Source organism: Neolamprologus brichardi, chromosome 15 (assembly GCF_056152115.1).
Source record: "Neolamprologus brichardi isolate AB-2024 chromosome 15, ASM5615211v1, whole genome shotgun sequence".
NCBI lineage: Eukaryota > Metazoa > Chordata > Actinopteri > Cichliformes > Cichlidae > Neolamprologus > Neolamprologus brichardi.
The window spans coordinates 9,750,846-9,775,728 of NC_142118.1; the positions used below are offsets into that span (position 1 = coordinate 9,750,846).

At 40.6% G+C, this 24,883-nt stretch overlaps 1 protein-coding gene and 1 pseudogene across 2 annotated transcripts; one reads left to right on the forward strand and one right to left on the reverse strand.

The window, feature by feature from the left end:
- The first annotated feature begins 13,627 nt into the window (after positions 1-13,627).
- On the forward strand, positions 13,628-21,596 carry gata4 (GATA binding protein 4). 2 transcript variants are annotated; one of them, XM_006797104.3, is made up of 6 exons: positions 13,628-14,379; positions 18,359-18,525; positions 18,638-18,763; positions 19,170-19,251; positions 19,510-19,664; positions 19,864-21,596. In XM_006797104.3, exons 1-6 carry the CDS (start codon positions 13,857-13,859, stop codon positions 19,987-19,989), a joined length of 1,179 nt encoding a protein of 392 aa, XP_006797167.2. In that variant the 5' UTR covers positions 13,628-13,856; the 3' UTR covers positions 19,990-21,596. The 2 variants fall into 2 exon arrangements, with proteins under 2 accessions (XP_006797167.2, XP_087708514.1); XM_087852388.1 differs by lacking the exon at positions 19,864-21,596 and having other exon boundaries at positions 19,510-19,848.
- Positions 21,597-21,633: 37 nt separating this feature from the next.
- Positions 21,634-22,673, reverse strand: LOC118454666 (uncharacterized; annotated as a pseudogene).
- Between the last annotated feature and the right edge of the window lie 2,210 nt (positions 22,674-24,883).

Below are 24,883 nucleotides of genomic sequence, written 5' to 3' on the forward strand. Positions count from 1 at the left end.
CAGATACTTTTCGTTTTCTCTGAAGAAAACTTAACGTTCCAGTATAATTTATTTCGTGTATTGGTTACACAGATAATTGATCTTGATTTATAATATACATGTAAAGGGGAGCCTTCTCTTGTTAGAGCAAAAAATACTTTCACAGACGTCTCTAATGCCTGTGATTGCACGAGATGTACATTTTATTTTGCCACCCACCAGAAACTGTGCCACTAGGTGGCGACACTTCGCAATAAATGGCACAAGTCTTCAAAAGTAGGAAAATGGCAGCTATATAGTATCATATTATAAAAATTATTACAGACTAAAACAATGTCTTCCCTAAGGTTGAATTTGTCTTCATTTTACATCAGAGTCACTATCAATGTTCAAAGTGTCTTCAACCTATATTAATTTCTCAGACATATTGGTATTTGACTCGACGTACATTTGGTTTTAAACTTAATGGCTTTGTTTCCTGCCATTCCCACAATAAAGCTTTTGCCAAGTTAAATCCAACCTGTCTGAGTTATTAGTGAGCAATGAGACAGAGATAACGTTTGCTTGTGGTCCCAGAGAGCCCTCTAAGGTGGGACCCCAGCGAGAAGGCCCTCGTGATTGGACGGCCTGCGAGTTAACCAGTTCCTGCCTGGCTGTGTATCTTGGCAGTTATTTTGACAGGCGCTATCATTGTGAGAGACGAGATAAGTTGTCTTAGGGATCGCCATGGCGCCTGTGTGTCCCTCCTCCGGCCTGTTCAGCCTCTCATCAACCCACTCATCTACTTCCACCCCCTCCTCTTCTCAGAAGCAAAGGATTGTGGGGGGTGGAGGGGAGCAGGATTTGTGTTGGCAGGGACCCTGTGGCTCTGGGTATCATCGTCCCCTCGCAGGGCCATCAAAAGCTTCTTGTGACTCAGATATAGTACAGCTCAAAATATTGCCCACCATCTGCGTATACACTGTCTATGAATGAGGCTTTCTGATTGGAATCTTTCTCTTAATTTTCCTACTTTTTAAATGATGGATTAACATCTATGTCTCTTGTTTTCTCTCTTTTTCTTTCCTGATGTCGAATCAAAAGAGAGAAAGAAAGCAAAATAGAAGAAGACTCACAAGCATACTGTCAGAATTTTAAGCACTAAAAAAGCCAAGGATGTCCAGAAGTAAAGTTTTGACTCTTTACAGAGTAATGTTTTCAAGATGTGCTTCACAGACAGAGCTATAATACGAGTCTAATTCTGTCCATACAGTCATATAAGATCTGTACAGTAGACAGGTAGTTTCATTTCAGCCTCTGATATTAGAATTTTTACGGTACTCTTACATCAGAGTCAGCAAACAGCTTGGTATTATTACAGTGTGTGCTTTCTTAAAGTTAAAATTACTTTAAAGTTACACACACATACATACAGAAATACACAATCTCTGAGGATGGGCACATTGTTAGGGCATGGTATATGTTAAGGTTCATGTGTGTGGGGTTAAAATGAAACAGATTTGTTGTGCACTGTTTTACAAAGTCAGAGAAAACAAAGATAATATCTTGTTTCTATCTTTTCAAACAGTTGTAGGCACAAAGGTCGGAACCAGCACAGGCCTTGGAGCGATTTTGAATCATTTTGCTTGGACGTCACACTTCTAGCTTAGACTACAGCCGCTGATAATGTCAAGTACGGCATGGCATCAAGAAGACACAAAACCTAAACACTGGGAAAAGGATATGTCACACAAATGATAACTGATGGAGATGTGTGTGGCGTGTAATATAATGATCTTAAGTGTGTAAAAAAATGTGAATTTTTATCTTGAAGTTTATGGGAAGATGTAAGAATCCTGACATTGTTGTACCATAAACCAATTAGCTGTTAGTTAGGAAGCTAAAAAAAAAAAAGCTGTGTAAGTATAATTTAGGGTCCCCTATACAAGCAGCTAACAGCTTTGACAGATTTACATGAGGCCGACACAAAAAATACTCAGAATGAGGAAGATATCATGACTTTTCTTTCAAGAGTCTGCTGAAACAAAGCTCACGAATGTGACAGTTTTTGCTTTATTCAAAAATTTGAGTTAGCTATTTCAAAACTTTCAGTTACTGACTTAGTATCCACTTACAGCTGAAGAAGTTACAAATTTAAGATCCACATCTAAAAAATGTAACTTAGTTTCTACTGAGTAAGTTTAAATTTTGGAATGTGCAATTTTGAGTTATTTCGAGGTACATAACTTGAAATTCTGACTTCTTGGCTGAGTATCTTGGAATTTCCTGTTACTTCTAACTCTAAATTTAGAGATATGCAATTTAAAAATTTTTGAGTTATTATATTGAAATTTTTAAATATATTTTATGTAGATTAATTAATATTTTGTCCCATTATCTGCTAAGTTTAAAAGTTACCTAGCCAAATTATTAATGAAGCTAATGTTTGCCAGACCTGTTAGCAGTGAGGATGTTTGATTTAAAGGCTAGCAAACAGCAGCAAACACATGTTACCAACAGCCTAGTGGTTAAAAAAGTACTAAAGCCACCTTTTAAATGAAATTATTCTGTTTGTAATTGTAATTATGAAGCTAGTGCCTATGTGGCTTGTTAGCTTAGCTTAGCATAATTACTCATTTTTCCAGCTAGCTATACAAGCTCAGGTTTAAGCACAGCAGGATACACAGACAAACTGCTTATTTTACAATTAGTCTTTAAGATAGTTTAAGTTTTACTGCAACAATTAATAGACTTTAGCAGATACTTTTGTATTTTGACTTGGTTATCTCTAGGAAGTGGTAACACATTGGTAATGGATTTATAATTAATGGTACAAGCCAGTGTTAGGCGGGGTAATCTATAGACCGATAGAGCTGAACTATTATAATTAAAATAATAATGATAATATTGTATGAGTCATTGCAAGTTGTTTAGATGTAATTGAGGCACTCACCACTCCTTTGGTGGTCTAGGACAGTCCAGAGTGATTGAAAGACCACCTATAGGCTACTATGAGGTTAATGACCCCTCAGACAGACAAACACACACATGCAGCCTCTGCTTACACACATACTAGCCACCAACAAAGTCCAGTAAGCAAAGACAGAGAGGAGAATGTGGGTGATGGAGATATGGCTTAAAACCGCACTATACTGTATACCATCCAGTGCCACTACACCTACTGTCAATCTGCCAAGTCAGCTGAGGCTCTGCAGCCATGACCTTCGACCCGGGAACTGAACAGCAGGGGAAAGGCTATCAAAGCTGGGGTCTTGGTTCTTAAAGCTAGCCATCCAGACAGCACGGGAGCCACACCTTTAATACGGTGCAGACAGTGCCTGAAACTTTAAGGAAAGATGGGGGCAAAAAAGAATATTACCCCTTCCAGTCACACATACACACTCTCTCTATCATCAGAGTTCTCGATCATGTGACCGTGGCAGGGGAGCAAACAGTGCATGGTTGTTTACTCTGCTTATCAGTGGTGTTGTAACAACTAGAGGAACACACAGGTTGACCTCAGCACTTGCGCACACACGCACACAAATGCAAGAAACCTTACCTTGGGCAAATGAAAAAACAAACAAAAAAAGCTCTGAAAACTGAAATTGTGAATTTTACAAATTATTTAGGATTTTTAATAACCTTCCTTGACATACTGTTAGTTGTGGGAGCAGCTGCCTGTGTTCTAACACATAGTGAAACCACAATAATGAGCAGAGATCATGAACTATTAGCTAGCATTACTAATAAATCTCCTTAACTCTCCTCTGATCTCATCTGCCATAAAAAGAGGCTCGTCCTGCACAGTAACGATCAGTATCTGGAAGAAAAATTGCTGTCTCTGCTCAGCTTATAGGTATAAAACTATGAGCCCCAGTAAACACTGGCCAATAAATAACAGCTATAAATTCCTATATGAGTTATGACCAAGTCTGCCCATTTGTGAGTGTGCGATAAGTCAAGTTTTCATGTATGGCAAAGGTAATATTCTTTTGAGAGGCAAAAAAAGATATAAGGTAACATGAGCTATGCGTAGCCTTTTGATGTGTGTGTTCTCCTGTGTGTGTATGTCATACATGCACTCCCACTCTCACACTCAGACTCTGGTTAGTCCGAGCCAGCGCCACATCAGTCCATCATCGCAGATATGGCCTGTGGTTAGATAGCAGGTCTGGCGGCGCACAAGACATTTTGTCCACTCTGTCATGTTTACTTATAATGATAAGCTTTGATGGATTTCTCAAAAACTATAGACGCCTCGACGCACATGCACAAACCGTCTAATTCACACATGCAGGCCTGAGAACGCGCTGACCAAAAAGTAAAAGCTGCATTTGACAAGTCACTCTCAAGGCATCAGTGTAAAACTCCAAGTATTAATGAGAAAAGCAAATAAATAAAAAAAATGCTTTGTAGGCAACAAAAACAAGACAAACACAGTGAATCATAAAGATTGCAAAAACTTTGTAATTGCTCTCTTTTTCACATCAGTCTGGGATTAAAAAGATTTGTTTGAATAGCTAATGAATAAGTGTTTTTTAAATGATTTAACACTGAGGAGACAGTTAAAGTTTTGTGGGCATAAGGCCATCAAGCTGTCAAACGGAGGGAGTAGATGTGTTTAAAGAAGGATTCCTGGGGTAACTTTTTTTAAAAGATGTAAATTTATACAGAGAGCAAGTCTAAGAATAGTCAGACAGGAGATTTTTAAACTGAAGGAGTAGTTTTGCCAAAATTATACCGTAAATTCTGATTAATTTCCCATCAAATAGAGTCTTTGCACTCTGTGATCTGTTGGTCAGCCTGTACAGTGTTTCCACTGGGTTAGTTTACTTTAGCCTGGCATGTAGCCAGCCCACAGACCGGCCCAGTGCAACTGTGCTGGACCAGTTAAAAAGGCTAATGAGGCCTGCGCTTATCATGTCACCCAAAGGCCAGAGAGGTTTGCAGTGGAGAGAGTGCAGGTGGTGATAACTTGCCATACAAATACTTCATACATACAGTGTACTGTAAAAACCTTTCGTGCTACCAAAAGCTTCCCACAGAGGTTTTAAGCGGTCAACCTTTTCTGGAGTCTTTAAATTTTTCTCAGGATAGATAAAACTAATTATGGGGAGAAAAAAAAACAAACAAACATGTCTAACAGCTGAATCACTTCACAAAATATGGCCACTTCATTAGGTACAACTGTTAAAACGCATATATTTAGCTAGCAACTCGCTAGATTTACATTTGAAGCTCAAACTGAGCATCAGAATGGGATAGAAAGATGAGTTTAATAATTTTGAACTTGGCATGGTTGTTGGTGCTGGTCTGAGTATTTCAGAAACTGCTGATCGACTGTGATTTTCTCCACAAAAACATCTCAGAGGGTTTACAGAATATGATGAGCTTCTCTGAATGCACAACAAAGTGAATATTGAAGAAAAATGGGCTACAACAGCAGAAGACCACATAAGGTGCCACAGAGCCATATTAGTAATTGTCTCTTCATATCATGAAATACATCAAAATTTCATGTATGGGTCAGTTGCAGTGGGCCGTAGTCTTGTTATTTATGTATGCGCCAAACTAAATCAGCTCCTTAGGACAGACTGCTTAATTATCTGAGTCTTGTGGCAAAGCTTATCAAACATGGGCTCCATTAAGAACTTACTGCCGATTTGAAATAAAGTTTGCTAACTCCTAAAATGAAGGGAAAAGCTATTAGCACATATTAATGGATAACTAGGGATGCAGTTTTCCAAAGCTTGACACTCTGAATCTATGAAGAGCAAACTTTTCAATAAAACTGAACATTTGCTGGGCTGAAAATCCTCACAAGTGCACAGGAGCTGCAGGAGTGGAGTGGTGGTTGTCCACTCTGCAGCATTAGTGCACAAAACGTTGGAACATGGCACAGTCATAGAAGCCAGCTTAGCTTTATCTGGAGGCTAATCATAAATGTGAAAGTAGTATCTTCAGTTGTTTGAACAAGTGCTTTAGGTTTAAGTTCAAACTGAGCACTCTCTTTTTTTCCCTTCTTTCAGTTGCAAATAGTTTTTCTTCTTTTGAAGAAAAAGGAGCAGATGATAATATCTTTTTTTGAGGAAGCCAGACGCACAGAAAACGCAGATAGAAGGAAATAAAAGAGCCCATAAGCAAGTTCGGGATACAAATATCAAGCATTGAGTCAAGACAGAGAAACTGAAAAGACCCTGACTTGTACAACGGGTGGCACTGATCCAAAGCAGACCTCTAACTCATAAGCAGTTCAAGAAACACAAGCTGAAGAGTTTGGAGTGACCCTCGCCATTGTCTAAAAATATCCCAGAACTTGAAGTGATCTGCAAGGAAAAGGATGAAAATAGCCAAAAATTGTCTGGGAGCTACAACATATGCCAAAGGTAGTGGTGGTGTTTTCCTGTTAATAATTGCCCACAGCAGCATTCACTGCTCTTGCACACCTACTTGGTGTTTTGGCGCAAGCGTGTGTGCAACCACATCTGCAGGCTGTGCTACAATGGCTATATATAGCTGATGCTAGTTCAGGGTTCACCACTTGCATCTTGCCCAGTGACAGCCGGGATAGGTTCCAGCTCCCTCTACGACCCTGAATTGGATAAGCAGAACTCAAACAAAGGCACACTGCACCACTTGTTAACGAGGGACAAAGATATTAATTGGGGGGAAAACGATAACACAAATATCCTCAAAAGTTAAAGACTAGATCCGATTTCGTCAGTGATTTCTGCTGGAAGATAGCTAAACTTTTAAACCCTCCAAACTACATCAAACTATATTAATAGCATGCTTTACGATATGATGAAAAAAATTGCTATAACCATAAAAAAACGACTTGCGCTGAATACACAGTCCAGGTTATATTATCTTATTCTTTTCCTAATGCATCATTTCATTTTACAGTAAGAGTGCACCCTAAGTTCACCACTTTTCTTCGCCCCCTTTTTTTCCTAACCCTACTCTCTCTCTAGTCTTACTGTACAGTTATTTACACCCAAGGGCACGCAGGCCATTGGTGAGATTTAGGGAGTAGGTGTCCGACAAAGAGAGTGAGAGAAAATGACAGCAAGGGGTGGAGGAGAAGAAATAAGCAGGCGAGAAACAACGCTTTCCTTCTTCTTAGTTCTTCTGATTCTACATCTCACCCCTCCTCTCACACTGTCAAGGCCATTCTTTTCTTCCTCCTACTTTACTCGGCCAAGAAGAGGTCAGAGAATAGGAGAGAGAGACACACACACACACACAAACATATGCACACATCCAGGACTGACCGACCGCAACCATTACAAATCTTCCCGGCCTTATCGAGGACAACACACTGATAAGTATGTCTCCACTCCCCATCCGACAGATCCATCTCCGAAAACATCTGTGACACCCCGTAGGAAAATGTGGAAGTATATACACGTAAATGTGCGTAATGGCAGATTGATGATTCAACCGAATCCCGTCGCTCATTAATGAGTCAAATCAGAGCTGAGCAGAGGAAAAGCCGTGGTTTTGGGTGAGCAAGGTTCAGATGACTTGAGATGTGTGGGCGTGTGTGTGAATATGTGTTTTTGCGCATGTTGTGGGAGTGCTGCACCTGCAACTAATGATGTGAAACTTGCCATCCAGGCTGCACTAACTCTCCACAATTTAAACTCACACCTGTGGACCTGCAACACAAACACACACATATTCTCACTCTTTTTTCTCTTTAGCTTTTCTGAAGATTTGGCAAGACAATAACCATCTCAGTACTCTGGGCTAAGTGCCTCCTTAACCTAATCAGAGGAAATTAATTTCTTGATTTTTTTTTCTTTCTTTTTTTCCCCATCCCCGTCTCCAGTGAATTCATGTCTACTGGACTAAAACCAACCCCGACAGGAGAATCTGTCAAATGCAGTGCAGCTGCAGGTCTGCTGTCTTTTATGGAGATGCATGAGCCGACAGATGTCACAAAAAGTAACCTCAGCTTCATCATGAACTTAAATGGCAGCTTGTATCTGCATATACAGCTTTATCAGCCTGAGATGGTGTTTGGGGAACTGTTTTCTTAAGGGTGAGCTTGAAAACGTGCATAAAGCAAATCTTTGGTTTATTTTAAAGAAGCTCTAAAAAGTGTTGCAGAGTAACATTGCCAGGAGTTTAGAAACACTACGCTCATGGGTAAGCTCATATAAAGATCTAAACCATGCTCCACACTACATTGTGAAGAATAAATAGTCCTATGTGACTGTTTTTACAGTAGTGGTGTAAAAACTCTCCTCAGGTTGCTAAACATGCCACAATTCATAAAAAATGTGCATGTGTGTGCTTTCGTGAAATACCCGTACGTCCTCACCTCCGTGTGTTTTTGTGGCGGACGTGCGGGGCCACTGGGTCGAGGTGGGCTGGGTCCGTGGTTCCCACAGGCTGTGTGGAGGCTGCCTCTGCCGCGCTATCAGCCTCCGTCTCCGGCCCCCCAGCACCAGCGGGCCCCCTGACGTCAGCCCTGACCTGATAACGAGGTCCACAGCTAGCAGTACAGAGTTGTGGGGGGGGGGGGGGGGGGGGGGGGGGGGGGGGGCTGAAGCTGGAGATGGAGGGATGAGCGGCAAGGAGGGGAGGGGAGGGAATGGGGTTACACTAACAGAGCCAGCGGTGGATAAGCCCCTCAGACAGATAAGACGGAGCAGAGTGTGGAGCCTCTTTTGTTTTCCAGTGCGCCTCCTGTCTGGTGGCATCTCCCTTCTCCTCTCCAACATTCCCACTCTCTTTCTCCATCTATTTTCAACATTTTTTCTTCCTTCTCAGCCTTACCCAATTTGTTAAACCTTTCTCCTCCTCCTCCACCACTGCCACCCCTCCTCTCTTTGTCCAAACAGAAATATTCCTGCTGTTATCAGGCAATATGCACTATGACAGCCTCTGGATTGAGGGACCTTTTTTCCCTCTTGCTTCCTCATTGTGTTTTTATTTTCTCTTACGGTGTTTCCAGAGATTGGGTGGAGGGAGGTGGTTGGGGGACGCCTGCCTTTGACTGACAGGTGCAGCCAGTTTTTAGGCACTGATAAAGACTTTGCCCGCTTATGTTGTGAATATTTCTCCTCTTGATCTCAAGCCTCTTTCAGTGCCATTTTGCCCACACCTTACACCTCTTTAGCCATCTCTCCATGAACTCTGCACGAACCCTTCATCAACACCAAAACAACGCCATTGTTTTGATGATGTCGCTTCACCTTTACCTAACCTTCTTCTTGCCCCTAACTTGCCCCTCGCATTCAAACAAACAGGTTTTCCCTCTGCCTGTAACATCACACTGCAACTAAGCCCCATGTATGAGTGTATTAAACATTGTGTGTGCGTGTGTGTTCCCTATTTGCTCTTTAGGCCTTTGCTAGCCAGCGGACTTTGGCCACTGCTTATCACAGGGAGAGGTCCTGGGATCCCTTGGTCTTCACTGCTAAAAATACACTTGCTAATGCATGCACACACTCTCTCAGTGACACAGGGCACCCCACTATGTTTTTTGTGATGGCTAACAGCAGTTAACTGTCTGTTTTGGATGCGATCGCTTACAGAATTGATCTATAGCTTCAACAGCAGGCTATAACCCCAAGGAGCAGAATTTCAAGTACGTGCATAAGCATCAGAGCAACGATCAAACCTCTGCGGGTGAAGTAGTTTTACAAACAGTGGAAGTCATTGGGACAAAAGAGCGTTTTGATAATTGAATTCTTATCATGCATAACTGAGTGTTGTGCGACGTGTTTGCGCTGCTCTTCAAGCTACGTGAATCGAGAGTCCAATTCAGCACTCGAGTCTGTCACACATATGAGAACCTGCAAGGAGTTAATAATTTATTCCAAAACACACTCCTCATAGATGGTGCGAGAATGTGCATGTGTGTGTGTGTGTGAGAGAGAGAGACGACTGCATTGCTGAAGCCCAGGTGTCCCGCTGGGAAAACTTGTGTCTCCCCAGAGTAACTCTCTGACCTTACCTGTGCAAACACACTTAATCCACAAGAACAACACAGACACCTTAGATTAACACTTGAACACACACACTTGGACATTTACACACTTACAAGAATGACTGCACAAGGAAATTGCACTCGTTCATAAAAATAAGCAGTAAATATGAAAGAAAAATGTTGACTGGGAGTTTGTGTGTGTTTTTATCACATTATACTGTTTTAAAACCCTGACAAAAAGCTTAATTTACTAAAGAAATGAAACATTTTCACTAAAACTGTGATTTGCATGTGGCATTAGACACATATGTGTGAGTTTATTCTACTGGAGGCATCGGTAAAAACACCACAAATATTCCAAAAATCCAGTTTTGATCTTTCAGTGTGACATTGAATCAATCTGAATATGTTTTACTGCCAGGTTTACACCTACAGTGGTGCAAGGGATTTGCCTTACAATGCACATGACAATGACCATAACGGAAAGTAGAAACAAAAGCAAGCGATGTGACGATACCCAGATATGAATTTGAATAAAACACAAAAACGCAAAACATGAAAAACATTTGAATTACGCAAATATCATAAAAAATGTTCTGTTTGCAGATGATGAGCCGTGGGAGGAGGTGGAAGACATTGGAGAGAGCGGAGCTTTCGCGTCAGTTTGGTTGTTTGGTTTGGAGGATTCTGCAGTTACAAAAATTCATAGCCATACCCATAAATAATTGGCAAAAGAAAGAAGGATAATGCCTCCCACATTTTCTGTCCAAACAAAAACGCCACCGGTGAGGATGAGTCCCGATCACAATTAATTACAGGCTACACTGCATTCAAAAAGCCAACGCTGGGAAAAAACGCTGAAATTCTGAATTGTTTTCTTCCTGGAGACACTTGTTAAATTTAAACTTTGGAGACGACATGAGGGTTTCTCAAGTGACAGCAAAGGTAGACCTAAACCTCTATTGATCTGCACTGTCATCATTATTGTTATCTCATTACTGTGCATCAGATAAAACAAGACAAACAGCTGACGTCTTCAGGAACAGATGCTGAACAGATGAAAGCCCTTCTGACAAACAAAAAGAAGAAGACGTTTTCTGCTAACCAAAATGCCCATGAGGAATACCGAGAATTTCAGCTGAGTGACGTCTCTGTGTGTGTTTCACTGGCCTCATATCGTTCCTCCTCCTGTGTTTTCCTGCCTTTCCATTTGAAGTGTTCTTCCTGGAGCCAGAAGTCTACCATACCCTCGGTGTGTGTGTCTGTGTGTGTGTGCGTGTTTGCGTGTGTGAGGAAGAAGGGCCAAAATAAGTCACCGACCCCCGAATGATTGAGTCGTGGCCCCAGCCAAGACGGGGACACTTTTCCTGGTGCCTGGTTCAGACACACACACACGCACTCATACACACACACACACACCTTCCTCAGCAACAGTCTGCTGCTGTCCAACACATACCAGCATCTCTATCTAGTCCCTCACCCAACACCTCTTCATTCATACACACTGACAGCAAACACACACTGGGAAACACACGGTTGCACAGAATCATTGTTATAAACACACACACACAGTTTACACGAGCTCTGGCCTCTGTCACTGTCAGTGCTTCAGCTTGGCATATGCAAACACACCAATCAAAACACACACTGTACTCTCCAATAACAGCAGAAAAAGAATGAACGTCGCTTTTTCTGTATTTTTCTAAACTTTTTACCTCACATTTTGCCTGATTATGCTGCGGCTGGAAGCAACTTTAAAGAAGAACGACACCAACATATTTTTTGCGGTTTTTTTTCCCGCCAACCAACCGTCAGAAATTTTCCACTTTCTTCGCCTCCAGCTCGAAAAACGCGAACGGAGAAATTTTGCGTCACAAAACGAACTTCCACGCTGTGACTGGAGCTGTAAAACTCGAAGCGTCTCTTTCATGAATCAACTTTGGCGCTACTTTATGCTTTCTAAGGTTAACAGACCCACGCCCAGATATTATTAGCCAGCAATTGGTGGCTCTGTTATCAGCCTATGGTTACACATTGATGACAGTTGCCCGTTTCCACTCAAGCAATATTGCACTGTTTGCCTTGACTTTGTTCAAGAAAAAGGGGGGGAATCGATACTAAAGTACGAAGGTTAGAGGTTATTATTCATGCTTTATGCACAGACTGATAGATCGATTATGTTCTCATGAATATTAATAGGGTATTTTCAATTCATTACAGCCAGGCCAATTAATTCTAAGAATAAGCACTGATTTGCATACCAAACGGATAGTTTTATTGGTTCATTCATCATGAATTATTATGAATAACCACAGTTAATAATTGCTTAAACTACACATCATACAGCAGAATCCCTGGTCTCTTTAAACACACACACACACACACACACACACACACACACACACACACACACACACACACACACACTCTGTAGAAGTACATAATTCAGTGAGGGGATGTCAGTGGGAAGTGGCTGCACAATGAAATGGCCTCGTGTGTTTAGGTTTACTGGTGTTGATGACAGGTATAAATCTGTCCTGGAGAGGACAACAGCCGCCGGACACTTCCGACTAAAGTAGCGCAATTCTTCATTTTGTCAAAACAAAAATAATAATAATATGAAAACACATAACAAAGGAAAAATCATTTCTGGCTGTGGAGAAGTGCTGTGACGAAAACACGAATGAATAAATGGCCCGTGGGACCCCTGCAGATCACAGCTCATTTATTTACAGGCAATATCCCTACGCATCTATGTACATATATGCGTCCTCCAACAGGTTATAGCCTGATGCGTGTGCACTTTTAACTGTCGTAAATAACGGATATTAACCTTAAAAAAAGACGCTTCGAATTACCAGAAAAAAAGTTGCTAATCATAATTATAAAACATTATTAGAACAATAACACCAATATCTCTGCCTCCAGTTTTACTTTATTTGTTTTATTTTATTTTATTTTATAGAGAGCGAGAGAGAGAAATTATCAGATGTAAAAAATATTTAATAATAGCCAATAAAATATAAAAATCAAAGCACACAGAATAATTACAGAACAAAAAAGAAGACTAAAATCGAGAATTGAAATCTGATAGATTTAAAAAACATTTAAAAAAAGAAACACAAAGTTTAGATCTTTAGATTCCCGATTCTTCATTTCAGATAAGCGAAAAATAAATAATAAAACAGCAATTAAAAACTCGGCGTTAAATGAGTTCAGCCAGGTTTTATTTTAATAAAAAAAAGTATTTGGATATTTTGTGCTAGCGCTAAAAATGATTTTATAGCGATGTTTTAAAATCGATAAGGACAGAAAAAGAAACCGCTCGACTCCAATAAGATCGACGTGAAGTAGCGAGTCTCCAACTCCCTTGGAGACTTGAAAGTCTTTATTTATATTTATGTTTTATTACATTAAAATGCAACATTTAAAAACAGCAACATTTTTTTAAAATCACCACTAAACAAAAGATAATAGGTCAGAAAGAAAATAGACCCCCCAAAAAAGTGCTCGGCCTTCGCCAAATCCATGTGATAGGCCTATCTTATCTGGAATCCATGAAATAAATACTGTGCAGTTTTGGAAACGTCATTAGCAAAAATGTTTGGATTTGATTTTGGCAAAAAGGTTGAGAGAGAAAGAGAGAGAGAAAGAGAGAGAGAGAGAGAGAGAGAGAGAGAGAGAGATAATGACAGCTGGATCTTGATCACAGGGTCTGTCACTCCTCCTCCTCTCTTGTGTGTCCACTAATGCGTTTATTTTCACTTCTCTGAGTGTTGCGCTGTTTTGCTTGACTTGATCAGATCTGAACAAGTAGCCTGACTTAAGCCAGCTTCGCGAGCTGCTTTAAACCAGATGTTTTGCGGTAACTCGCAGTAGTTCCGTGCGTAACCGCATCCACACAGCCTTTATACCTGCTACCGACGCGGATGTCCAGCTTCAAGGTGAGGATATGTACCAGGGCATAATGACAAGCAACCACGGACCCTCTTCATACGAGGCCGGATTTCTTCATAACACCTCGGCGGGCACCTCTCCGGTTTATGTCCCCACCACCCGGGTCGTCACACCCATGATTCCTGCGCTTCCTTACCTTCAGGCGCCCGGTGCGTCGCAGCAGAGCAGCCCGGCGTCGAGCCACTCTGCGTGGGCACAGCCGGGCGCAGACTCGGTGCCCTCATACAACCACTCCCCGGTGTCTCCGCGCTTCACTTTCTCCACCAGCCCGCCTCTGTCCTCCGGGGTGGCCACGGCTCGGGAGACGGCAGTTTCTTACACAAGCCCGCTGAACATCTCCGCTAACGGTAGGGATCACTACAGCGCTCGCGGTCTGAGCGGGTCGTATCACAACCCTTATTCGGCCTACATGAGCCCTAACGTGGGCGGAACGTGGCCGGCGTCCCCCTTCGACAGTCCGGTTCTCCACGGTCTCCAAACTGGCGCTCCTCCTGGGACAACAAGACACCCTAACATAGGTGAGAAAATAAAATACACTTTTACACAAATACAGTGTTTCAGTATTTTAAGAAGGAAAAACGCACAAATGAAATGGATTACAAAAGGGAGAACACAATTATTTGTTTCATTTAGAGATTAAAAGTTGGAATTAATAAGAGTTAATCGGCGAAACTAAAAAAAATACATCAATTATTAATGGTCAACATCAATTTTGGCTCCATTTTGTTACTTTTACGCGGTTGTAAAGGGGCAGATTGTGATTTTAAAGAAAGGGTAACTGAATTTTAAAACATTAACACCATGAACAAGAATATATGTTTTTACTCATATTTAACGTACAATTTCTGGTAGTTTATAAAGATATACAATTATATAGACTTCGGGAAAATCTTCTAAAAGTTCAAGTTTTTACATTTATGCTGATCACAAATGAACATTTTCACACAACCTAAATTGAGATGCATTTGAGTGCAAATCCACACAGTTATATATCTATAATAATTCAACAAAATTAATAATACGTTTTTATAAGCCGTTTTAAATGTGTGGCACACGTCTCTAAATCCCTATATATATCTATATCTAACTATATACATATATATATGTATATGAGCACTCATCAGGCTCAATTCAAACACCCAAAGTTAGACTTACAATAGTTTAACATAAACAACATATAGAAAACATGCTATCTATTAGTTATGAATGAATCTGAGCAATACTATTGGTAAGATTGAAATGAATATTTAACACAAGTGGAATTGATAACACCATTCGTGGTTTATGAGCTGTGTTTGACTGTGGCCTTTTGGATGTCACATATCATCAATCATTTATTAAATAAGTCTTTCACGATTATATATATATATATATATATATATATATATATATATATATATATATATATATATATATATATATATATATATATATATATATATACACACACACACACACACACACACATATATACATATACCTTTATGTACTGGATGTGATTTTGGCCTGTAGCTGCAGCCTGCAGTGTACTCTGAACCATATGGATGACAGAGATTTCACAACACATTCATTTTGCTTAGGCTGTCAGATTTCGTGTGGCTCACGTTTTGCATAGTCTGCATCACCAATAAGCACCGTGTTTGTTTAAACTGTCTCCCCCCCCCCCCCCCCCCTACATCTAAAGTTTCTGAACTTTTGCAGAATGATGGTGGGCAACATCTTTTAATTCAAACGTGCGCAACTGGCCCCTTTTCCAGTTCAGTATCCTCAGAAGTAACCAGTCGTTATTGCTCATTCTTCACCACATCAGTTATTATTCACAGCTGATTAACAGCTCATTACTTCCTCATTTCTAAATAGCATGTACAGTTTCCATCTGCCACATACCCCCTCCCCACCCCTGACCCTCAACAGTTACATGGAGAAAGAAAAAAAAAAAAGCATCTCTCAAATTATCTCTAAAAAAGAGAGATGACAGCATTGATCCAAACTGAGCTCTTCATCTTATTACAATCACACTCATCACAAAGACCCCTGTGTTCACTCACTGATTTGGTTTACAAGCGTTTTCAGTAACACCTCACTGTTGTGCAATCTCAACAAATTCAATCAAGTCTCTGTGTTTGATTAAAAGGCTTTCAGTCAGCTGCCGAAAGCTCATTGTTCTGGGGAAAGGGAAACTCCCTCATTTGTTCCGTAAAGATGGAAAAGAGGAAATAAAATCTAATCAGAATTCATTCAATAATCAACGCACAGAAATGCTCAGTGACATTTAGCTTGAATGGATGTGAGGGCACTAAACTAAAATCAGTTTTGATCTTCAAATGGAACAACTACATTCACTTTAGTTTTGTCTTTTGAGCAAAGCTATTATGGTCGTGTTAAAATTACAAACCATAAATATGCTGATTGTAGAAAACAACAATATTGGCATTTATTGAGTGTGGGATACAATGCATGGATTTATTTATGCTTAAATTGAACAATCCTTTCAAGTTTAATTAGATTGAGAGGGAGGGATAACTTTTCAACTTAAGGACAGCATAATTAATCGAATTTCAGATTCTAATATCTATGTTATGACTCTGATAAATTCCTGGAAGTCATGAAAGCAGTTTAGATGAAATTTGTATGAACAACATGGAAAAAAAAATACAAAAATTCTATTAAAGTAAAATCTGACAAAGTACCCCTAAAATCAGGTTAAATTGTAATAATTAATATGCATTAATAAAATATTAATATGAATATAATAAAATGTATTTTACTAGGTAAAGCAAGAACAACAAGGTAAAAAAAGAACAAATTGAAGGCTTACATAAGGTATCAAAAATAAACCCTGAAAGAGGTGATATTTTAATACAAATATTTTATTATGTTGCATTCAGGCATGTTTACTCTTTTCATTCTTTCACTCATGGGGCCAATTAAACAGTGTTGTTGGATAATGTGTAACAATGTGTCCTATTTCGCATGCTGGCCCCTTTTTTTTACATTTTAAAAAAAAATCTTTTTTAAAAAAAACTTTAAAATCACAATTTAAATCAGAAAACTTTAGTGGAATACTTAGTACAGTATGTACCCTAGTAAAATTCCTCCATTGCTGAAAATTGAACTGTTAATTTACAGCAGTACATTATTATAATTATTATTGTTTCTTATAGTAGCTAATCACGCTGTGTTTGCCAGCATGTTGAGTTAAATCACTTTTCTTAATTGAGGTTTCATTGAAATTTCAGAAAGATTTATGACTTAAATGATAATCTGATTAATTAATCTGGTTTCCCAAAATGCAAAAGTGTAAAATCCCAGGAAAATACTCATTCTATTAAAGTTAGATCTTTTAATGTTAAAAATAAGTTTACAGATACAATCATTATCTTGCTGACTATAGCCTTTTCCTTGTGACAGCTGACACCATGTACACTCTGTATTTCTATTTTCACTCCTGGCCTCCTAAAGCATTTGTGTCTGGGTTTTTTTAACCGCACTATGATAAACGCTGACATATAAACAGTGGGCATGAAAACTTCCATTTAGATATTTCTTTTGTGTATTGTCTCATGTTGCTGCGTTGTGTTGGCTACAATTGCTGCCTCGCTCAAGGTTAGCTCGCCCTGCCGTGTCTGTTTGGCTCTCAGCCTTGAGGAGGCCTGCACGTGTGCAACTGCCTGTCCGGTTGCACAGCGCGGCGAGGGAGGAACACATGTGGGCCAGATTTACGCTATCTGAAGAAGAGCAATTATGCACGGCGAAGTGTGTGTGATTAAAACACATTAGGATTCGAACGGGACGTCCACAGTTAATACGTTGCTGTTTTCTGCTGTTTATCAAGGTGCTCTAAGACCTGACACGTATTTTAGATTACAGCTCGTGCTGGTGGTGGCATTGCTGAAATATGAAGAAGGACTAGTAGTGTTCCCACCTCTACTCCAAAGATTGATGTCTCCTATCCCAAATAGTTAAGAGGTTCTTGGGAGACACTTTGTTATGTGCCAGATGAGAGAGTGAAGATTACATTTATCACATTTATCAGATGTCACGCTAAGTGAGAAAGTAAAGGAGGAAGAGGTATGATAGACATTTCAGTAGGACTGAGGTCTATTCCATCTTTATTTCCAGCCAGCTTTTATCTCATGGGGGTGGGGGTGAGGGGGTTGCGAGCTAAGGAAGGATTCCAGGTTGCGGTTGTGTGGGCCCCTGAGTGGATCCAGCCTGCACCTCCTGCTGGTGCATGAATGCCACTGCACTGCTTGATCACTGTCAGGGTCTGAATGTACAGGAAAGCAATGGATTTCTGTTTGTGGTATCAGAGCGGCTGGAGGTTAATTTCTCTAAGAAGTATTGTAGCATAACTGTTCCAGTAATGTTTGAGTGTTACTTCAGATCATACAGTACACTCATATTTTGCATTTTACTTACAAAAGGTTAGAAATGACCAGTGGCCCCATCTCAAGAAAAAGAACTTTTTGGCTTATATTTGTCATCTCTTATCAGATTTGTTTGATGACTTCGCTGAGGGCCGAGAGTGCGTGAACTGCGGAGCGATGTCAACCCCCCTCTGGAGGCGAGACGGTACCGGTCACTACCTGTGTAACGCCTGCGGGCTGTACCATAAGATGAACGGCATCAACAGACCCCTTATCAAACCCCAGAGACGGCTGGTTGGTCACCCACGATTTCATCTTCTCCTTTAGCAAGTCCTGTAAAACCGATGCTTTCATCTCTTTGCTAAATGTCACTCCACTGACGACCGACATGTTTTATCTGTGGCAGTCTGCCTCGAGGAGGGTGGGCCTGTCCTGCACCAACTGTCACACCACCACCACCACCCTGTGGCGACGAAACGCAGAGGGAGAGCCGGTCTGCAATGCCTGTGGGCTCTACATGAAACTCCACGGGGTAAGAGAGAGAACAATGGGAGAACTCTTGCACTCTCCTTCTTCTTTCGGGTGCTTCCTTTCGGGGTCGCTCCAGCCGATCATCTGCATCCATCTCAACCTATCCCTGTATCTTCTTCTGTCACACTTCTTCCGTGGTCTTCCTGGCAGCTCCACTATCCCTCCTCTACACATGTCCAAACCATCTCAGCCTTGCCTCTAACTTTGTCTTAAACTTGCACATATGATGCTTTGCAAAATAAAAATTGATGCAGAACATCTAAATGAAAAGACATTAAGAAACTGCATCAAGTCAGTGATCAACTCTTGCCTTAAAAACAGTTTTCCAGCCTTTATGATTGTTAAATGTATATTAATACAGCCTGCGTTTTCTTTAAGGTTCTTTCTTTGTCTTTGTGTCTCGACAGGTCCCTCGACCTTTGGCTATGAAGAAAGAGGGGATCCAGACCCGCAAACGCAAACCTAAGAACCTCAATAAATCCCAAACTGGTGGGCTTCAAAAACACACTTGATTATATTTGTGTTTATATTTAAGAGCAAGCAGGAGCAGAGCCGTAAATGTCGTTTCTCCCCTGTGTTCTACATTAGAGTGATAATTTTCTGCTGTCACCTGTTGTCCTTTGTACTTTCAAACCGAAGAAATAAACGTTTTTAGATTTATCAGTGCAAATGTGATACAGGTTTACGTATCAAGGACGGATCACATGTGTACAACATCTGTAACCTCACCTGTGCTGTACCCTGCAGGGACACCAGGCAATGAGGGGGCTCCGATTACACCCAGCAGCACTCCCCGCGCCTCCACCACCTCCACCACTACCACCACTGCAGAGGAGACTCGCCAGATAAAGACGGAGCCAGAAAATCACAGCTTGTACACACATCACAGCTCACATGCACAGGTGAGACACCTCAATGGCGAAATCTCGAAGGACATTTACGTTCAAGAAATTTACGATAAACTCAGATTTTTGGTAGACATTAGTGTAAAAATCAATGCTTCCCTAACCACGTGTCACTCAGAGGTAGGGAGGTAGTGGGAAGTGAACAGAAAGATGGCAAAAATTCCACTTCTCATCACCTTCTCCATTATATCTCCAGATTTCTGCTTTGCCAGCCTACATGGCAACTCAAGGAGGCCCCATTCCCCTGAAGATGTCCCCTGGGGGGCACAACGGGTCCTCTGGCTCCAAAGCTGAACCCTGGAACAGCCTAATCCTGGCTTAGAAAAACCTACAACTCAACATCTCAAAAACCTACCTAACCACAGAATACCTATTAAACTCTCCTGACCGACTCTGGGTTCAGACCATCTGTTTCCTGCCCGCTGTGCAGCGTTGTCAGTGCAGGAACAGAAATCTGGGAGCTACTACAGAAGAAACGAGGTCTTACAGTGCTGCACACACTGTGTGTGAACTCAGAGCAAACAAGGACTTGAATGGACTTTGTCATAGAAATCTGAAAGAAGAGCAGTGACTAGATTCACTCAGTAACACGACAGAAAACTTTTCGTCACCCTCCTCGACAGATAAATACTGTAACATAATACATGACAATAATAGTTATAGTCATTTTTTTTTAAATTAACATTTTTTTTGATTTGCATATGATTGTGGATATTTTGCCAAAAAGGAAAAAAATTAAAATACACAAAAAAATGTTTTAAAAAAATCACAATTTTTAAACTTAATGTAAAAAGTTGCACCACCAGGTTTACAGAAAGTGTATTTAAAGGCCAGCTCAGATACATGTATATAAAAGAACCAGAAATATAGTAGAGTTGATCACTTTCCACTGGTTGTATCAAGGCAATTCAACAGTAGACTTTCTACACATTTTTCTTCATGGTGCTTAAAGCTTTGATTTTTTTTTTTTAACTGTGTGGGATAAAATCTTCCCTTAGGTTCATTCAAAGAAACTGGCACGCTGTTTTGGGGAAAGTACAGTGCTTTTTAGGGTTTGCAGGTTTAATTAAAGTACTTTAGAGTACTTTTTTGTAGTTCAGTTGTAATGTAATAAGATTGCAGCAGATGCAAACTATTCAGTGTTTCTATGCTGGTTAAATTCAGCAAACTGAAACAATGAGCAATCTGTTATACTCTTTTCGAACTGCAATAGAAGGTAAAGCAAATATAAAACAGGTTATATAGAGTGTCCCAGGGATCCACGACAGTGGGCCATCTTGCACAACAGTATGTTTTGTCATTGGCAGATCGGTATTTCTGCTGGCAAGAATCTGCAGTTAAAAGGCAAGTGTGTAATTAGCCAATCTAACCCTTGAATGACTATTCCCCCCTAAACTTACTTTATGGGATCCATCACTCCCCAGTGCCAGTTATCCGATCGCTACACGATCTACTACTCAGTGCAATAATAACAGCTCCTTATCACTTTCTTCCATTCAAAGTATGAAAAATACACGTCAGTATTGGCATCTCTTACAACACATGATAAACTACCTGCGCAGGAAGAGTGCACGTGATGATTGTGATGTGGAGGCCACATAGCTCCCCCTGCTGACAGATGCACAGGCATGCAACCACTGGACTTTAATTAAAAGGTTTAGCGCTAAACCACATCACTATCATCACCGTCATCATCGGATTACCATCTACTATATAAGGACTGACCAATAAGCTGTATAAAGGATTAACTGTACAGTATGTTAGCATTACTTCAATTTGCTTTCTAAAAGCATGGAGGCAACCATTGTAAATGTAGGATATTGCTACTGCTTCTATGTAAAAACTCCACTCCAGTATGATCTGTGACATATTGTAGACAAAGACACTAATAAAGACACAGCATTTTGACATAATGCAAACGGTATGCAAAGGTGGTGGAATTCATTCTGTTTCTAATGCCAGTGTCTTACAATAACTTCTTCTCAAAAGCAGCGGAGCCTTTGAGTCCTCTTAATTTCCCAATTTGTAAAAATTGCTCTGTGATGTTCAAGGTGTTTTTGATAAAAAGCTGAAGGGCACAGTGGTTAAAGTCCTCTGTCAACTTTTCTCTGATGACCTCTGCAAACTTGTCCTGTACCAAGTCCCTCCAACACTGCTGAAACGCAAGTCTCATTATATCCTCGAGGCCAGCATCACACGCTTGTGAGCTAAATGTGTAACCAAGTGCAAAAACACGCCCTCTTTCTAAAGCTCATAGAAAGCAGAACTTCTGCAGAGTCGATCAGTGCCTTCACCCTCTGAGTCAGGATTTTTTTTTTTCTCATGCGCTGGTTTGCTTTCAAATATAGAACGCATGCTTTTAAAATAAGTCTTCCTGTCCTGCTTCTGCATGGTGGCTGCAAAGTGGATGTTTTCTTGTTGAGGCCCCAGCAAGCGCTTAAGAAGAGAAAACACAGTTTCACACAAAAGATTAAGATCGGTGCTCATTTCAGCTGCTTTAACATAACTCTCGTAGTCCACAGTTTGATTTACGCATTCCACCTGTTTGTAGTTAACACCCTGAAACAGATTTTCTCTGGTTCCTTTAAAGCCCAAGCACTTCATATGGCCAATATGAGTCTTCACTCCAAGTGCATTCCACCACTCCAGAGCCTTATGAACCAGGTTCAGCATGCACGGGTTGGCATATCTTGCCAAACATGGGCTGTTCACAGTGAAGATGTAGACCTTTACATCTTCAAAGAAACTCTCTGACTCCAGAAGTTCCTGGGTTTGGCTGATAACGAGGTCCTCACTATGTTCTCTACTGCTATAGTTAGGATAATAAGGCCCGTACATGATAATCTCCTCCTGTCTTTCAATTACTGCCCAAGAATGCTGTTTGTCGTCTTCACAGCATTCATCAGTGATGTCGTGGTGAAACTGTAAAAAATTACTGTTCACTGAGTCATTGTGTAAAAAATGATTTGTGGCTTGATTCAATTTTAGATACTCCAAAACTTTCATCCCAGATTGCTGTGCGTTAGCCCAGGATGATGTCAGCTCCAAGAGGAGATTGGTCCTTCTAGTTGCACAGGCTTCACGTGTCCAGGGGTGACCACAGCTTGTCCTGTGATGCAAATATATCCATTATTAATAAATTTCACACAAAAGCCGGACAATGACGATGTTAAACCTCGGTTCTTTTAAGGACATTTGTAGTTTTATGGGGGCTGTGTGTGGTACTGATGAAGAGCTAAAACTTGTAAGACACTTGCTGTGATGATTTCTTAGTGAAGCAAGTCCACTTATGACCTAGCCTACATATTTGCCCTAGACAGGGGCTCAATTAAAACAAACAGTTAACTTAAGTTAAATGTCCTAAACTCTAATAAATGAATAAATACCAATAATAACATGATAATAACTAATAATACATAACAATAAAAATAACTTTTCTAACCTAAATGTTGTGTTTAGAAAACTATATTAACAATTATTAATTATGCCACACTAGAAGTAGTTAAAGTACTAAAATCACCGCCACTTCATTAGGTACGCTTGTTAAATACTCCCACCACTAATATCCAGTCAGCCAAGCACATGGCAGCAACTCAGTATTTAGACATGTAGACATGGTTGAGAGAACATGCTGACGTTCAAGCTGAGAATCAGAATGGCAAAGAAAGGTGATTTAAGTGACCTGGTTTAGGAACATGAGATGGTTGTTGGTGCCAAAAGAGCTCAGCTGAATATTTTGGAAACTGCTGCTGGGATTTTCCCACACAAAAATCTCCAATGTTTACAGTGAACAGTCAGAAAAAGAGAAAATAGTTGTGTGAAAAAGTCTTGTTGATGTCAGAGGTCAGAGGAGAACGGCTAGACTGCGCTGAGTTGATAGGAAGGCAACAGTAAATCATATAAGTGTCCTTGAATGCACAGCACCTTGAAACAGATGGGCTTCATCAACAGCATAAGACCACACCAGGTTCCACTCCCGTCAGCTAAGAACAAGAAACCGAGTCCACATTTCACACCTGCTTACCGAAACTGCACGACAGAAGATTGGAAACATGTTGCCTGGTCTGCGGACTCTGATAGTAGGATAAGAATTCCGGACTACACGGACACATGGATCACTCGCACCTTGTATCAATGGTTCAGGGTGGTGCTGATGGTGTGGGCAAATATTTTACTGGCACACTTCGGGCCCCTTAGTACCAATTTAGCAACATTTAAAAGCCACAGACTGCCTGAATTTTGTTGTTAACCATTACCATCCCTTTAAGCCCACAGTGTACTGATCTTGTGATGGCTGCTTCCAGCAGGATAACACACTGGATATATTTATTATCAAACTGTACCAGCTATAGCTGATATTGTTGGATAAACCGACCTGTATTATGTGGTCACATTAAGTAGTTAACTAAACAGACACTACTTGACTCAATAACTCTTCATTTCCCGCAGGTAACATATTATTGAACTACTTGTGTGACTACATTTGGTTCACTATTGCCTAAAACAAAACAAATACACACAACAATTTGTGATCGTCTTATTGCAACACGTGGAAACTATTTCACATTGTGCAGCCAGTGTTAATGCAGCTCTTCTTCAGTCAGTATTGCTTCAGCCTTACAGGCTGTGGAGACTGACCTTTCCCTCTGTTGTCTGTGCCACTGAGTTCTCAGGCAGGCCAAACATTTCTTCTTACAAAACTGCCTAAACCTGGATGAAAGCATGCGATCAGATTCATATTGCCAGAAAGTAGTGCACAAGGACTCTGATGAATACTGTTGAGGAAATCACTGCCCCTCAAACTGAGCATCTGGAAGACTAAAGAACTAAGCAGATATTTCAGTGTAGAGTCTAAAGCCAACCTTAGTCACACGTAATATACCACCATCCTCCCCTTTATGTTTTGTTTCAGTGTTTTTTCAGAGTTTACTTACATGGGAAAATCCATCCAGTCTTCTTACCTCGGCCAAACTTATAACCCTGCTTTGCCAGGCTCTGTCTTAATTTAGGATCTCCAGACAGATAAAGCCTCATAACCTGATCTGTTGCACTACATTTTTTCACCCAGGCTGTCATTTGTCACTACGTAGCTCCTCCTTCCAGTAATACTCAGGTCTTTGCGGCTATGACCTAAACACTGCTGAAGAGCTGCTTCTTTTATTAAACATCAGCCCTCAGGAGTCTTTCCTCATAAAAGGACAGAGTTATTTATGTCA

Excerpts from the sequence above, each read along its gene's own strand:
- gata4 (XM_087852388.1), top strand. The coding sequence starts at position 13,857 with ATGTACCAGGGCATAATGACAAGCAACCACGGACCCTCTTCATACGAG. Across the intron at positions 14,380-18,358 it reads AACAAGACACCCTAACATAG|ATTTGTTTGATGACTTCGCT; the intron begins GTGAGAAAATAA and ends ATCTCTTATCAG. Across the intron at positions 19,252-19,509 it reads CCTCAATAAATCCCAAACTG|GGACACCAGGCAATGAGGGG; the intron begins GTGGGCTTCAAA and ends TGTACCCTGCAG.